Genomic DNA, 17,688 nt, shown 5'->3' with positions numbered 1-17,688 from the left:
GACGCGGAACCTTCAGCTCCATTGACATAATTGTGTCTGATTAGGGAAATGAAGCCGTTTCCCGTGGGGTGAGAACGGAGAAGGTACGCAGCTCATCAAGGAGTCCAGGAGAGCGCTCCAGAGCACAGGGACCGGGGCCCCGCGGAACTGAGCACGTGCGGGAGGAGAGGAGCGGAGCGGATCGGGCCGGGGCGCGGATCCGTTTCGAGGCCTCCCGCCGTCTCCGGTCCCTCGGGAACACGCTCGGCCCCGCCGCGGAGCGTGTGCCCGGGCGGCGGGTCCTGTGTTCTTCGACAGCGGCGCGTCTCCGCGGCGAGAGGCTCCGCCTGTGTTTAAAGTCGCGGCCGACTTCAAAACAACAGAGATTAGGGCCGCCTGGCTCGCCAGCGGGCGGGCCCCCCGCGGGCCAGGCGATGAGCGCGCCGGTCCAGCGCCGGCCCGGTTCACTCCGTAAACAAGCGGCCAGGTCCCGGCTTCCAGCCGCACGGGCGGGCGAGGAGGAGGACGGTCCGCGGCGCGGCGGGTTGCGGCGCTGAGTGACATCATTACGCGTAATTGGGAGGAGACGGACGGCGGTCACGCCTGAATCCTCAGGGTAGAGTCCGGCCCAGCGACTGGGGCCAGGGCTTGAAGACGGTCTCTCCGGAGCACCGAGTGTGTGGCGGTATCCTAGCAACGCCCCTCGCTCACCTACCCTTTTTTCGCGCTGGGCGTACCCGTTAAACCAAATTAATAAAAGCAGATGTGATGAATAAAAATCAACTCGCATTTCAAGGGCAGTCTGGAATTGCTGAAATATGTGCTCTGGGAGGGCTTCATATACAATGCATGGTCAACGTTTGGTTTTTAATGATGTCTGCATGATAACTAGAGTCTCACCGTGGACAGGACAGTTTTAGGAATCAACACACATTTCTTATCATTTCAGGTTGCTAATGCAATGATGAAAATCAAACATCCATTCAAATAATTGACAAACTATCTACAGGTTCAATATTTCATAAATGTTCTTGGATTAAGCGGAATCTAGGTTTTACCGAATTCAGAAACATGTCTCAAGACATAAGGATTAATCTGAGCCCTTCAGAGCAGGGACTCGGCCAGGGCACGGGGGGGGGGGGGTGGGGGGCAAACATATCACCAAAGATCCAGACAGAGAAGGAAGCAGGTAGTAGGGTGTCAAGGGTAATATCCAACTTGTCATGTATCTGTATAGTCATTCGTTGGCATATTCTAGTTCCATATACAATACGAAAATAGCATTTCTCCCTTTTATGCACCGATTTAACACCTGCGTCCCTCGAGCCACCGCTCGCTACGCCACCGATTCCGACGCTGAGACGCACTCTGATGCACTCGCGTGTGAGCCAGCGGCAATTTTACACTCCGCAGGCCGCGCGAGACGACGCGCGAGCTAGCGCTGCGAGCTCCGGGGGCCGGGAGCTTTCACTGAAATAATCCACTTACAGCGCGCCCCGGCAACGAGAGCGCAGGGCTCGGCGCGAGCGCGGGCACGAGGCTAACGCCTTTAGCGAACGAGCCACCCGGGCGCCACAACGCACTTAGCAGCATCGCGTCGACCGTAGCGCTCGCGCGCTCGTTTCTATCCCCCCCCCCCCACTGACCGCTCTGCGCTACTGCGTGGCGTTTTTGTGCAAAAACAACGAGCTCCACGGCAGGCTGAGCAGCCCGGGCGGGAGAACGCATCATCATTTTAATCACGCCCGTCTGTGACAGGACTGACAGCAAATCAAATCACTTTTTCATCTCTTTTAAATTAAAACCATGAGATTTCCTGCAGGCTTAATTACACACCCGAGACTGGAGAAGCATATTTCACCAGTGGCTGTTTTCATTTGCAGCTGATATATCTCTCCCATCACTGCTGAAAAGCTTAGCCTTCAGACATGCGTAGGTCTGCACCCATGTTGAGATATTTGCAAACACCCCCGGCGTCATCGAATCAAAGATTCTCTACGGTAGAAGATATCAAACTCTTTATACAGGGTTATAATTCTGCTCATACTGAACTTGATGCTGAATTCTCCATTTTGCCATCTCGTTTGCCATTAGACCTCTGAAATAAATCCTCCAACCTGCTTAATGTTAGCCTTTAATGAGAGCCTGCATCCAGTTTGAAAATATTACACATTTTGCCGGTGTTTTTTCATTCTAAACAGGGCCAAATGGTTTTTTCTGTACTGTGCAGTGCAGATAAATAACATGCATGTTCATTCAGTGAGAGGCAGGGGTGAAAAGCATGACTCTGGCCTGGGTGCGTTATGGCTTTTACCTTCTCATAAAAGCGTAGCTCGTAGTCCAGTATGATGCCGTTGGGCTGCTCAGGCTGTGGCCATGACAACGTGATGCTTTTCATGGTAGAGCTGACCTGGTGCATGATGGGTACCATGGAGGGAGCTGGGTACAGACAAAGAGGAGAAAAAAAACAAAAAAAAAAACAGGAACAATTCTATTAGAAGATTTTTTTTTTATGTGCCTCACCAAAACTAGCATGACATCAAGGCATTAAATTTTAACAATGACTGAAAACATCACATACCACAGAAAGGCAGTCGTCCGCCCACCCACAAATCAAATAAAATATCACCGATTATACAGCGTTGTAAAAGTCTTGAGTTACCTTTCAAATGTAAATACTGTATGAAATATTAACATTTGAGGCATCCATGAGTGACACAAAAGCCACTACGTAAGAGATGAGAGTAGAGGACACAGAGACCGGAGTCACCTTGACAAAGGGTTGGCTGGAAACGGTTGGGCAGCTCTTCGAGACGTTAATCAAGACCACAGTATGTCTATGTCAGCTTTCCTAATCTACATGTAGGTCAGTGAAAGAACAGTGACATCAGACCGTGATAGTTGGCATTAGAGATACGGACAATTGCATGTAAAGTGCTGTACCTGTACAACACTTTACTGTCATAGGCATGTCATAAAACCTGCAACAACCAGTCACAACAGTGTATTTCAGTTTACATGACATCTGTCAAAACACTGTCATTATGTATGCAGGGATAATTTTAAATTGGGCTGAAATATTCTGCATACATTATGACATTGTTTCATAGCATTCTTCATAAAAATGTAATGTACTGAGATGACTGGTTATAGTGGGCATTATTTGCTTTCAAGTTTGAGTTTGTCATTGTGATGGAGTACCCTTATGAAAAAAAATCATGTGAAATTTGCCTTATCACCTGTAAAAATCACAATTTCACTTGTAATCACAACATTTCCCTACGCAAATTCAAATATTCACATGTGAAAAGAAAATGCCACGTGTGAACGGAACATTTTCACATGTGAATGAAAAGTTCCGTGTGAAAACAAAGCACGTGACATGAAATCACGAGAAATTCCACATTTTCACAAGTGACAGACTTTTTCAAATGTGAATTACAATTTTCACACTTGAAAACAAAACATGTGACTTAGCATAGCATAGGTTACCTTCCCCGGCGCTCATCATATAAGTGGGATTATTTTTATAGTTTGCATTTTTATAGTTTACTCTTCACATGTTGGTGTCCACACGTGGTTTCTGTACGCGTGGCTTTCAAATGCGCAATTTTTTTTCCGTAAAGGTAGCTCAAGCCAACGGAGGGCGTCTGCGATCTCGACAGCTTCCCTCACCCCTGCAAGCCGGCGTCTCCGCGCGCGCGCCAAAGCTAGGACAGGCACGCCGCGGTGCGTTGGGCTGCCGAAGCATTGCCTCACCCCAGCGGCCTCCCATCCGAACGCTGACTCTGGGTTCGGCAGGCCGCTGGTCTCCGGCAGCGAGGCGGAGCGTTGGGAGATGACGAGGCGGAGCGGGAGGGGGCGGGGCCAGCCGCGCCGCTCCCGGCCTCTCGCGGGCTGGCTCACGCTCGGCCGGGCCTCCTCTGAGCTGTGTTATCAATTACACGGCGAGAGCGCTCTGTCTCGCTCGGACAGGGGAGCTTAAATTGCTTCGCCTGCATTTTGTGTGCGAGCGAGGGGCGGAGGAGAGCTGGCCAGATGCCTCTGAGAGAAGCCCTTTCGCACAAGCCCCCTCTCTAACAGAGCAGCGTTTACCTTTCTCATAACTGAAACTGACCAAGCGTGCCGGTGTGTGTGTGTGTGTGTGTGCGCGCGCGCCCGTACGTGTGTAAGACTGATTCCCCATGCCTTAGGCCCTCCCATTGACAATATTTTTCTTAAACAGACCTGAAATTTCAGCCAATCACAGACACACATTCATTGAACTCACACTCATTAGCGCACGTACATACACACACACACCCGCGCGCGCACACACACACACACACACACACACACACCCACACAAAGGTACTGTACCTGCATGCTACTGTAAGGCACATCTGCACTCACTGGATCAATGACTGAGCACACTACTGCCTCGTGGCTAGAGTGTCTGACTCTGACTCTGCCGGGGAACCTGTGTAGGTGTGGTGTCAGGACCGGGAGTGGCCGAGGTCAGCAGAGTCCGCCTGACACAGGACAGCCGCAGAGTCCACAGCCACGGCCCTGGACCCTGGACCCTCAGCGGTGACAGTGATTGGTGGAGGCAGGCCCACACAACTTCGACATCACCCACCAGCCCGATCCCTGTTCTACTTTTATCTGCCCTTTCTCAATACAGCTTGGCTTAACATTAATCAAAGTCAAGCTGTCCAGCACATTCTGTTTTGTATTTCATACTTATTTAGTTGAGCCTGGCTGCTGGTGACAGATGCACTCCACTCACTCTCTTATTGCCGAGGAAATGTTTTATTCACACGTACTGCTTTATATGGGTCACGGAGAAAACTCAGATTCAGTGTATAAAACAGTTTCATAAACCACGGCGGTACAGATCGTAAACACACAGATATCTGTGTAAATGCCGGTGTAGCATTCGGTCCGGCAGAGAACCGGATTCGTCCCGGTCGCCCCGTGCCGTGGAGGAGAACACACCTTTAAGCACCTGGGCTGATTAGCTAACGCAACCCAGGTGCGTGTGCTCTCTCCAACGGTAGGCGTGACCGAGGCTAATCTGGTTGTCCGCCAGAACGAACACTACAGACGGATATATTGTTTAGTACACGATGCACGTGTGTTTTCCCCTATGCGCGTGTACACTAGAAACAACTTGATTCGACATTTTTGATTAGACAGTCAAATTTTTATTTACATACTCTATGGTGTTTGCAGCTCAATATTTTAATGTTATTACCATACCAGACTGGTAACACCACAATACATATCCAAATGCAAATAATTACAGCTTCTGCTGAAATCCACATAGCATTGTTTTTTATTTAAAATGTTTCCCAAAACAATAATGGCAGAACACTATAATTATGTACAGCAAGGCTGGGATAAATCATAAAGAGCATAAAAACTCCTCATTCCTCATCCTCGTTCCAGCTGTTCTCCGGTTAGTCCCCTACTTTCCTGATGGCAGAAACCCAGGAACTGGGACGAAGGGCTGCAGGTTTTTACAAGGCTGTGGAAGTAAGTTAAGGGTGAAAGCGTCCATGAGAGGATGTGGTAGGGGCGCTTTCACACAAAGGACGCAGGAGACGTCACTTTGAACTCTCTCCAAGCACGCACGCACACACACGCGCACGCGCGCACGCACCGACCACCTCAGCAGCGTGGCCTAAAGCCCCTGCTTTTTTGCAGCAGTCTCGGGGTGAACCCCTTCAGGACAGCCACTTCCCGGCGAAAGAGCGAGGCCGCCATCCGGGAGACCCGCTAACAAACGAGTCCCCGCCTCTCGCCCGAGCTCCACCACGCTGACAGTGCGCCGCCTCTCCGGCGGTAATGAGATCTGACCTAACGTCCGCCAGACGCCGCGGGAGCAGGATATAAACCCATACGCACGGGCGCGCCGAGCCCGCTGCTCCGGAGACCGCCGCGGCTACAGCGCGATCGCGCGTCCGAGCTCCGATACTCTTAAACTCGGGGCTAATAAATCACTGTAACAGCTACCCACAATCCTCCGCTGCGGTTTTGTGACAACAAAACAGAGAAGCCGGGGCCCTCGTCTGAAATCTTTCACAGGGACAACACGAGGCTGAACAATCACTCATCGGCTGCTGGAGCGTGGCATTTAGAGCCAAGTGCTCCAGAATCCCAGGAGGGACAATCTTTTTCTGGAGCGTAGGTCCGCGCCACACCTGAACTCCTACCTCCTCCAAGTCACGGGATAAGTGGAGGTTATTAAGTCCTTTTTCGTGTGAGAGTAAGAGTAGAAAGTGGGGTGATGTCAACCTGAACTTTCAGTAAAAGCGCTTCCAGACGCTGTAATTGAGCGTAAATAGCTGCCAGCATATTTTACAGCGATGACGCAATCCTCGTAAGATAAGGGGCCACCTGCCAACCCACATACGACTGCATAACATTGATGTGATTCTCAAAATCACAAAAAAGCCATAATTCATTGATGTTATATTAACACAAAGGTTTTCAGCAATACATCAAAGAAACCGTTGCACGTTTGTATAACTAATAATTGAAGAAGTCCACTAGAGGAATGAAGGGACTAAAGTCCCAAATGAAGATTAATTTTTTTATATTAGGACAGCGATTGGCAGGTACAGTGTAATCTGTAACTACGTCATTTTCAGAACCCATTCCCCATGCAGAATGTATTCCTTTTTCATCACTGACTCCATTACCACATTGATTGATTTTCGGAAAACCAGTCCTCAGCACTGGCTCATATTTTGACAGTGACGGCCTAATTTCCACGTTGGCCCCAATTACAGCATTGACTCCTCTTTCAGAACCCGCTCCCTCATTTATTACAGCATTGACTCCTCTTTCAGAACCCGCTCCCTCGTTTATTACAGCATTGACTCCTGTTTCAGAACCCGCTCCCTCGTTTATTACAGCATTGACTCCTGTTTCAGAACCCGCTCCCTCCTTTATTACAGCATTGACTCCTCTTTCAGAACCCTCTCCCTCCTTTATTACAGCATTGACTCCTCTTTCAGAACCCTCCCTCATTAGCATTGACTCTGTTTCAGAACCCGCTCCCTCTTATTACAGCATCTCTCGCTTATTACGCATTGACTCCTTTTCAGAACCACGCTCCCTCCTTTATTACAGCATTGACTCCTGTTTCAGAACCCGCTCCCTCCTTTATTACGGCATTGACTCCTCTTTCAGAACCCGCTCCCTCCTTTATTACGGCATTGACTCCTGTTTCAGAACCCGCTCCCTCCTTTATTACGGCATTGACTCCTCTTTCAGAGCCCGCTCCCTGGTTTATTACAGCATTGACTCCTCTTTCAGAACCCGCTTCCTCACTTACAGTGGTGATTATTCTCAGCAGGGACTTCTCCAGTTGTGACTCAGGACTTACTCTGCCTTCCTCAGCGCTCACTTCTGTTCACCGGGCTGTACAGCCGAAGATGAAAAGAGCACTGCTGAGGGATGAGGAGAGCCTCTGATGAAGACAGGGGTCCCTCAGTGTTGCCTACAGCCGTCCCTCTTTTCTTTTCAAATCTTTTGTTTCCCAGAACTTCAGAACTTTTTATGATAAAACAGACCCAGAATGGCTTAGAGCACAGTTTGCCAGGATAACAGTGGGATTTTCCAAAGAAGCACAATAATCTAAACAGCAATGCAATAATAATACTAATGTTTGAAAAAGGCTCCCGACGACTTACTGGATAGATGAGGGAAAAGAGCAGGGTAACCCACCAGTTGGGCGTCTATACGGTTTGTATGTGGATGCCTGGCCAACCAATGGGTCCGGCTGTACCATGGCTCTCTGCTCTCTTATTGTAAACACCACTGTGATTGGTCCTTACAAACTCTGCCTCACTGTGAGCTCACAGCACAGGGCACGCACTACAGTTCTTGCGAGTTGGCAGATTTCCGCCATTGGCTTTTATCGAGGGTTGGCATTACCACTCCTTTACTCGGGCATAACCAACTCCAGACACTTGGCACAACTAATGACACCGTAAAAGCCTTTTCCCCACAGACAGACATGCAGAAAGTTTGCTCCCAGCCTTTTTAAAGAAAAAGAAAAAAACATTAAACTTGTTTATTCGATAGTTTGAGCATCCAGTGGTCATTTAACCTTTAATCAAACCCTCGAGCCAGCAAACACATTGATTTCTTCTGAGAGTGAATCAAATGACAAACAAATGGCTACAAAATTAGCGTCATCGAATAAAATAACGATTAAACTGGAATAAATACAGGTAAAACGTAAGAAGAAAAACCCAAACTATTCATTGATATTGACACACCCTGACACCACATCCTGCAATGAATACAAGGTTCATCAATGCTGTATATGTCAATGTGTTCTTGGCAACCGTTGCCGATCAAGATGTTAAATCCATAAAGTATGGCCTTCACTTTCTGCATATATCATGCAGCAACGCTTTTCAAAGTGAGTGCCGTGACATCCCTCTAGGGGTTGAAATTTAAATTATGTTAAAAATGAGAAAGTGATTTATGATAAAACTAATGAATCATACTGTGAATAAAAAAAAAAACTGATTTCAATTAATAATGGAGTATTTGTAAGCTCAACTGTTTTGAGGTTATAATGGAGCATTTGTTATGTCGTGCTGCAAATATTAGCAGACCGATCTTCCTTCAGGACATGAATATAGTACGTTTGGTCAAATCCAAATTATTTACAGGGGAACCTTGGACCTCAAAAGGTTGGGAACCACTGTTATACACTATAAACTGTAATAACATAAAATACATATCATTTTTAATTTGAAAGTTTAGTGTGAAATTCCATGTATTGATTCAAATATATATTCTAAAGTGCTATTTTATTGTCCCTATATTGTGAATAAACATTGCATAAATATTCCATAAAAATATGTACGTATATAGGCCTACATAGTATAGGTGAAATCTGAAAGTGATAATTATCTATATATTTTACAATGTAAGCTGTATATTCGGTTAAAAAATGCACCTTCAATTTTTGATTTTAATTGTTTTCTTGTGAGGGCAGATTAAATAATTTAAGGTAAATGCAAAAGATACTGCTGCCCTAACTCCTTCCACACTAGAGAGATAGGCCAGAAGCTCACAGGATGACGCAAACATCTGCTGAACACATAATTACAGGGCAAACCATTAACCCAGGATGATGGAATCAACTTCCTGTTCACCCCGCCATACATCATAGCCTAATCTATTAGCCTCAATGATAATTCAGTGCGATTAACTCACTACGTAGCCAATCTTCCCCTGCTACTGCCATGAACATCAACGTGGATGGCTATCTAAAATTAGCTCCTGGAAGTGAATTCTTCCTTTATGAAATAATTATAATGCTCAACTTCCCCATTAACCACGTTGGACTGTAGCCTTTGCTATGTTTCAAATATGATAAAAAATATTTAATACATATCATTTATATTTTATCCCCTAGAGAGGAATTGTTCTGAATGTCGTTTCAACTGAACTGGCAATTTTATTAGCGTTTGCGGAAAGCCTGCTGTGTGCAACAGGCTGTGTGCTGAGCCACTTTGTCAGATGAGTATCCTGCGATGTCCGTATATTTTTCCGATTCACACTCGAGTGCACCACATCGAGTAGGAACTTCTCAGAGAGCGATCTCTGTGGCTTCGCTTTAATCTTTTCTGCCTCAGAGGCTGTTCACCTTCACCCTGAGGCTGAGCACTAGCCTGGCTGCCCAACACCTCAACAAAGAGCTGCCTCACATTTACGCAACTCTGAACAATTCTCCTCATATCCAGCAGAAACATAAAAGGTCTGACATAAACACACGTAAATATGTGACACACTCATATGTCAGGGCGAGAGAATATAGCTAGGCCCCTCCCAGTTTGCGCTTTGAACCAATGCTACTCTCACGACTGGGAAGCTAAAGGTTTCAACTGACTGACATTTCAAGTAGCTAGGTGCTCTTGGTGAAAGGACGGTAATTGTTCCTTTTCGTTCGCCACATTAAATATAAAAAGAGACCTGCAGTTTCTTCATTACTGCACATTTAGGCTTTCTGTCAATCACTTTAAGCTCAAGGTTATTCGCACAGTAACATATTCAGTGTTAAATGAATTCTGATAGAGCACATTTTACTCTGACCCCAACTGGATTCACATTAACTCTGCAAATGAACACTCAACAATTTCCAACTTGTGTTCACTAAAACATTTTTGCCCAAAATGAATAAAATCTTAAGTGCACAGTTCTAATTTCTGCCAGTACCGTTCCCAGCTGATATAAGAGAAGCCATAAAATTGGCTAAGATGTCAAGAAACTACAGGTCCCATGTTTATTAGGACAACATCATATCGGATGGGGAAGGTTCTGGCCACGGAATGCAAATAAGTACAAAATATACAGTAAAAAGAAGCATCTTTTTCTCTTTTGAAGAAACTTTTTCCAGGTAAAACTTAAACGCCACACTTTGAAGAATATAAATAACCTGCTTTTTTGTTAGTTTTTCTTCAAAAGGTGTGTGATGTGTAAACACTGAAACGGTCCACACAGCAATCTGAGAGAGAGAAGCGAGTGATCACAGCGTGACACACCTCTCAGGTTCCTTCTTTTGATGAAAAAAGCGGAATCTCCGGCACTCTCAGTTTAAAAATAAAAGCAAGTGATTTCATTTAACAGATGGAAGAGGAAAAATGCAATTTTCTTATTCACCAACTTTGAAAATTCAAAACTCTCCAACTTCCAAAACCGTCTGAACTAAGTTGCCCACAACGTTCCATTTTAATCTTTGGGCCGAAGCAGAGAAAAAAGGTTGGTAATGAGAGGGCGGTGCAAATGATATTGAGCAGAGATTAGACACTGGATATAATTGTGGGTGGGTTAAGGGACAGAGGGGGTGAGACACTGACCTGCTTGGTTGGTGGTGATGTCGATGGACACGTGCTGGGCGGGGTAGGGGCTCTTGTTGGAGACCCCGTTGACGGCCTGGATCTCGAAGGTGTAGACGGTGTGGGCCCACAGGTTGCTGATGAAGACGTGGGTCTCGGTCAGGCCCAGCTGCCGCGGGACGAACTCCACGTTGTCGTCGCAGTGCGAGCAGGACCGGCGGTCGGCGCGGCACTTCTTGCAGACGATGTTGTAGACCACGTCGTCCCGCCCGCCCGTCTCCCGCGGCGGGTGCCACTCCAGGATGACCGACGTCTCGTTCACGATGGAGATGACGTTCCGCGGGCCGGAGGGCACGCCTGCGGTCCGCAGACACAGGCGGGAGGGGGGACGGTGAGTCATTTTAACACATCATCAATGCCTCCGCATCACCGTTTTAATACACTCCCAGGGTAACTGCTACGGCGCCACATTGTTATTCTTTATTTTGTACTTTTTATTCAGCCAGGTAGGTCAACCGAGAATGGAAGAACACCAATAACTTATTCCTCAGCCCAGGCCATATGCACTTGGAGCACAGTAAATACAGGCTCTTTGCTCTCGTCTGGTTTAAATTCCATGACAGCTGACAGCTAACACCCCCTTAAAATGAGCAATTTCGCGAGTTGCGCTGAGAGAAAGGGTGTACCGAATCTCTGCTGTGCCAAAAACTACAATTATTTTTGCTAGCCTGATCTTTGTAAGTTCAGCAGCTGTTAAAATATTCCTTGCATAAGTCGCTGGCTGCTATTATTACACGGAGTCATTCGAGGTTCAGGGTACATGGGCCTGGACGTCACCCAGAAGTGACGACTGGGCTTTCAACGACAGATAAAAGCCAATAAAAGACGTCGGTTTGTTTTAGCCGCATTCCCGTACCAGGCACGGTTGTGTTTCTTAAGATTCCAACCGTTGCATTGTTTAAATATGTTTAAAAAACGACTTCCTTGAGCCCGCGCGCTTCCGGCGGCGCGCCGAGCTCAAGGTTTTCAGCTCCGGCTGCGATGACAAGGCGTTCCGTACGAGGCGGGCAGGGGCGGCCGTGACATTCGGAGACAGCACAATTAATCATTGTTCTGCCGGGGCCGACCGAGCGACACCGCGGCTCGGGCACAATGCCGCGAAACGCAAGGCCCGCTGGCGCGACAGAAAAACGAACAACAGAAAAGAAAGAGAGAAAACCGGGAGGGCGAGCGAGAAACGCGGTGTCGAGCCGTGGCCTCGCTCACCGCGCACGTGCTAATCGGCCGCTAGCGCGACAGCTCCCAGCGCAATGCCTCCTGGGCCGGCGCAGAGAGGCAGCGGTGGACTGCAGCCAAAAAAAAAAAGACAAAAACCACTGGAGGAAACGCTCAGGGACAAAAGACAACGGTGTTATTATTTATCACTCCATAATTAGCGTTCTGAAGAAACTGGGCACAAAGCAGATTGTCTTTCCCCTGTACGTGATGCTTTCTACGATCCACGCTGCCGAACGTCAAGGTTAATCCACTGTAGATATGGTATGCTTTAGCGGTGCTTATGAAGGCATCACTTCCCAGGAAGAATACAGGAGGGGGAAGCTCATAGCCTACCGCGGTTCAGCTCATATTTATTTTGCATGAACATCGTGTGCTACTTAATCCCACACGGTGGGAAAACCGCTAGCTAGACTTACATGAAATTAGCTGTGGGTCAGCTTTACCAGAATAATGAAAAAATGTGCGCTTCAAAATGGTCTCCCCACCTCACTGAGGATCAAACAGAATTGTTTAAAGCTAATACGGGCCCCCAGTGACCCGCTGAGGGGGGAACTGTGCTGCTGTGCCCTTGACCACGGTACAGTACTTCAGCAGAATCAGTAAAATATCCAGCTGTATGGATGAAATGGTTGAATGGTTATATAGCAGGATTTTTATTTCGTCCCCTGGATAGGTCGCTACACAACAAATAGATCTATCTGGTGCCCGTTACAGAAGCCTGCCAAACATTGGAATTGGACATTATAGCAAGATTTTACATTAAAGTGTACCACAGCATAGATTAGCACACTTCTGAACACTTCCGCAGTGCACCCTGCTTAGCATTGCTTATTACAGCACAGCACAGGATGGGCCACCACAGCACAGCAGAGCACCGCACCGCACAGCACGCTACAATATTGTACAGCACAGCACAGTTCTCCTTGATTAATTTGCAGCAGTCAAGAGGACTCTCCCCTGCCTCCGTGTAGCAGAAATGGGTCAGAGGAGCTGAGATTAAAGAGGTGCAGTACAGCCGCACCAAACCGCCTCTCCCAGGAACCGAGAACACTGAAAGCACACACACACACAGACACACACACATGCACATACACACACACACACACACACCGCTGCGTGAGTATGTTTTATACATAAAGCAAACATTATTTAAGAGGTGAAAGGGTGACCTAAACATGGATGCACACGACCAGCTTCCAGGGCTGGGGGAAAACCACCACTGATGTAACAGCAGCCGGAGAAATCAGATGCGACTGCCACTTAGCGAGTGATTTGCAGGCTATTACGGGCTGCCCCCTTGGCTGTTTTAATTTTCGAGAGGATTTCATTTGTCGAGCGCCTGTCCTCTGGCATTAATTTAGTTGGAGAAGCCAGTGTTGATTTTGTTTACAAGTTTCTTGCTCCGGTTACACGGCTACATCATTATTGATACCGGAACTGGTGACAGAATTCCACGAAGAAGAAAAAAACAAAATAACAAAAAAAAAAAAAATGGTGATACCACACACCGACATATTATCTCCGTAGCGACAGGAATAATTTCTTTGCTATTGCCGTGGTTACAGGCTAATATTTTTACTGTTGTCACCCTTATAATAAAGTAGCAGTGGGACCTTAGCTCTGGAGCTTTTTTTTTTAAATCTGCGAACGGCGCTGGAACTTGTACCAGAAGTGAGTTTGGGCACTAAGCCAAAAAGGCAACACCGCTGCTTCCTCTCCCAACCCACACGCTGAAATAAACAATCATGCCATCGCTTACTCGCTCACCCTCCTAGCTCTTCCACTAATGCCACCATTTTTTTGCACCGTTTATTTCATTAAAGTGTCCCCATTATTTGGCGAAACAGTCCCACTCGGCTGTGTTTTAATAAGGACCTGCACCACGTAGGTCTGCATCAGCGGCTTAGAGTTGGGACGGGAAGCCGAGACTCAAACCCTGCTCTTTAAAATGTTTCGCTCTCCCATCCAGAGTTTGGGGCAGCTGGGACCATGTTAGGGAACAGGTGCATCAGCAGGAAGAGGGTCATACACATACACGAACATGCAGACACAACCACGCACAAGCACACACGCGCGAACGAACATGCACACATGCGTATACGCACGCACGCACGCACAGACATACGCGTTAGCGATCACACATATGTTACCAGCTAGAACTGGACGGGGAGCAGAAACCTGGTCAGCTGAAACAGAGGGACAGCAGCGCACAAAGAGCGGGCTGCCAGGCGGCGCGGTCCAGCGGATTAAGCTGGGAGCGGCAATTACACCGGCTTAGGCTGGTTTACGAGCGCTTTCTCCAGAACCCCGTCCTCCCAGGCCTCGGATCTGAGGAGGTTTGGACCCTGATCAGGAGTCCAGACAGCAGGCCACTCAACTTCAGCAGAAATCTGGGGCCGCTGGATTGTCCAAGGAATGCAACATGCAAAACTCCATCCAAAAAGAATGACAGCGATCAAGCTCCACCGGCTATTCCTGTAATTTCAGTTTAACTTTAACACTGTGTACCTATATAATTTCAATTCAGTGTTCATTTTTAACATTCATTTTAAAATAAAAGTTTTTTCTCAAATCGAATGAAAAAGGGCCAGGCAATATACGGAACTCTGCAATTCAATTTTTTCATGTCAGATGTGTTTCCTGGAAATGCGTGCATTTTTATTATCTTAGTTTCTCCACACACTCTTCCACACATATGCTGGACAATAAGGAGTTTCAGAGGACGACTTGCAGTTTGAAGAGCCCCCCAGTCCATTAGGCTGGTAGTCAGGGCCATTTTACAGCCTCTCTACATCACACACCACTTTGGAAGAATGGCTAAGAATACCCTGAGTGAGGGTGAGTGGGAAAGAGTGACTTAAGCCTTCCTTGAACGAATTTCTCCAGCAATCCCTGAATAAATAAATACATGAATAAAAATTGTATACAATATATTGTCACTGGGGAAATAAGAAACCCATTAAACACTTGTAAACTGTTCCTGGCTAGATTTCATGGATAGTAAACCAACTCCATGGGCCTTTTTCCATTGTCAGTAATGTATTCTGTGTCTGCAGGGATGGGGAGATCACGACTGACTTGATCAACCATCGTGTTTTACATAAACAGCAAGATGATACTTTGGTACTGTATGCTGGCAGGACTGCGATTGGAATCTTCGACTGCCATTACAAATGCAAACAGAAAACATATGGCTAGATTCAATCTAATCACAATGCGCTTTGCCCTTAAGCCTTGGTACTCTAAGCAAGGGCCTTTTCCTTCAATATTTTCAACATCTGAGCTCAGTGGTTGCTTAAAAATGATGAATGTGCAAGAAAGAAAAAAGGTAAAAGTGATTAATCACACTTAAAGGCAGCACACTTTTATAATAGCCTGCACTGTCACTGATACTATAGCTTTTGCTGCTGCTACTATTCCCACTAATATGACTCCCTGTTGTTACTACAATAGCTACAACTGCTGCTATGACTGTTATGGTAATGGATTCCAATACTACAATTAGCAAAATCAATAAAAACAGAGCCGTCTGCAAGAAGCAGTGAAAGCTGGATTCTGGAAAGAAAGAAGTTTCCCAGAGTCAAGAACCCCCCCCCCCAACAACCCCCCTAAAATCCAAATCCCACAATGAGACCATTGTGTGAACTTCATCCGAGGATCAGCAATCTGGCGGGGCTCACCTCCCCCCCCCACCCCGACAGCCCCCAAAAAACTGAAAAACCGCTGACCCTGAGAGAGAGAGAAAGAGAGAGAGAGCACTGCCATCTTGCTAATCTTGTTAAGTGAGGAGTGTGAAGGTGTGGGTGTGAAGCCTCGGGGGCTGCCCTGTCTCGGCCCCTGATCTGCCCCGTCAGACCCCCGGAGTCAAGCAGGATAACGGGGGTCTGAGCTCCACCGCTAGCCCCCGGACCCTGAGGGGCCGAGTCTCTGCGACACCGGAGAGGGAGACTCTGACCTTGCGCCGTGCTGACAGTGCGCTTCTTAGCATGTGGGCAGGCCCGAGGCCAGGGGGCAGCATATGGCTACTTTCCCCGAGCCCGGCTAGCTGTCAGCTGCGTGCTGCTGCAGACAGCAGGGAGGGTATTAGCCCCGCATAGCACTCTGCTCCGGCACTGTTGAACAAGGCACAGTGGGAGCGCCACAGCTGCAGAAACGGACCCCATACTGCACGGGCAGCCTGGTTACACGCGGAAGCGCAGATGCACAAGCGAGGCTTCTGGGCACGAAAGGAAGGCGACGCCCACTTAGCTGAGACCGACCAGAACCGAGGCCGAAATTGTCCCCATTCATAAAACTGTCATTCGGCGGTAATGTTATTCATGAATGGGGAAGGAAGTCGCCTGTCGGTCCAGGTGACCCACATACTGCGCTCCACTTTCCCCCGGGCCTCCTGGGAGCCGGCCGAATGTGGAGCAGGGACGGACGGAGGGAACTGATTGGGCCGCCCAGGACTCCCAGAAACCCTTGCTGAGGCCCATTTTCTCGGCTGCCGAACAGCAGGACGTTGTGGCGCTGTTCTCGTTCACGCTCACCGGAGGTATTCATGTACAGCACGCGCTATTTCCTGCATGGATACAGTTCTCACAATGTCTGTATTCTCTGCATAACAAGCAATTTGTTTATCCTTGATGGAAAACAAACGAGGAGAGCTCTTCATTGTTTACATGATGTTGGCGTGAACTCAATAAGCATTTGTCCTCACTTTGATGAATATATGCAATTTTTTTTTTCCCTTCACAAACACAACTTTGTGAGGTAATTGTTTACTGCTAAACTATCCAAACAGTTTGTGGCAGAAAAAAACAAGCAATTTCCCTGTGTGCTGGTCTGACTGAATCTAGACCATTGTTTGTGTCCTATATCGTGTACTCTTACACTGCCCCAGAGCTGTTCCGTATAGTACTTCAGCCCGGATGAAAATCCAGAAAACTCTACAGTGCTTTCTGTTAACCCTGTTTTCATCCCCATAATGAACGGACAGGAAAGCTCCCCAGGCCAGTTTGTCGATGCCGTATGAGGACGAGGTGAATTACGGTTCACTCACTGGTGCAGGGGGCGTCGGGCTGGTCCATGTCCCCGCGGTAGTAGCCGTTGCGGCAGACGCAGATCCCGGCAGCTTCCGCGGTGGACCTGCTGTTGAGGGGACACTGCAGGCAGAGCCCCGCCCCTTGGTTGGATTTGAAAGTCCCGGGGGGGCACGCTGTGGGAGACAACAATGAGAAGAGTTAAGTCATCAGTGCAGAAACGGCACCCTTTATTTCCTTCACCAAAAGGGGACAGACAGCTCCGCATTTCTGAATGGCTCTTCCTTTTTTTTGCACTGTGATGAAAAATACATTGTGATTGAACAAAAAGCTAGGTTCACTGATCAACAAGAGACCCCTTCTCAGAGTAGCTGCTGTGGGCAGAATGGGACTTGAACTCACAATGTTTGTAACCACACAGCACAACTGGAAAACACACAATTTCACCATGGTGTCTAAAAGCCAGATCCCTCCAACAGGAAGGTTGAGTGTCTTTAGTGGCCTATTATAAACTTGCTTTACTGCACGCTTTCCCTTCTACTCGGCTGGCCCAATAACAT

General features: G+C 47.6%; 1 protein-coding gene across 2 annotated transcripts in view; it reads right to left on the bottom strand.

Annotated features, from left to right (window-relative positions):
- The window catches only part of LOC135256484 (ephrin type-B receptor 1-like), a 155,328-nt gene that overhangs the window by 41,128 nt on the left and 96,512 nt on the right, over positions 1-17,688 (bottom strand). The window contains exons 4-6 of one of the 2 annotated variants that reach the window (XM_064338292.1): positions 17,149-17,304; positions 10,848-11,183; positions 2,294-2,418 (exon numbers count right to left, since the gene is read on the bottom strand). In XM_064338292.1, coding sequence (XP_064194362.1) covers positions 2,294-2,418; positions 10,848-11,183; positions 17,149-17,304 — 617 coding nt within the window. The remainder of the gene's footprint in view (positions 1-2,293; positions 2,419-10,847; positions 11,184-17,148; positions 17,305-17,688) is intronic. The other variant, XM_064338293.1, reaches the window with a different exon arrangement.

The sequence above is a fragment of the Anguilla rostrata genome, chromosome 6 (assembly GCF_018555375.3).
Source record: "Anguilla rostrata isolate EN2019 chromosome 6, ASM1855537v3, whole genome shotgun sequence".
Classification (NCBI taxonomy): domain Eukaryota; kingdom Metazoa; phylum Chordata; class Actinopteri; order Anguilliformes; family Anguillidae; genus Anguilla; species Anguilla rostrata.
Note: the sequence above shows the minus strand (reverse complement) of the source record. Positions and strands in the feature narration are given on the sequence as shown.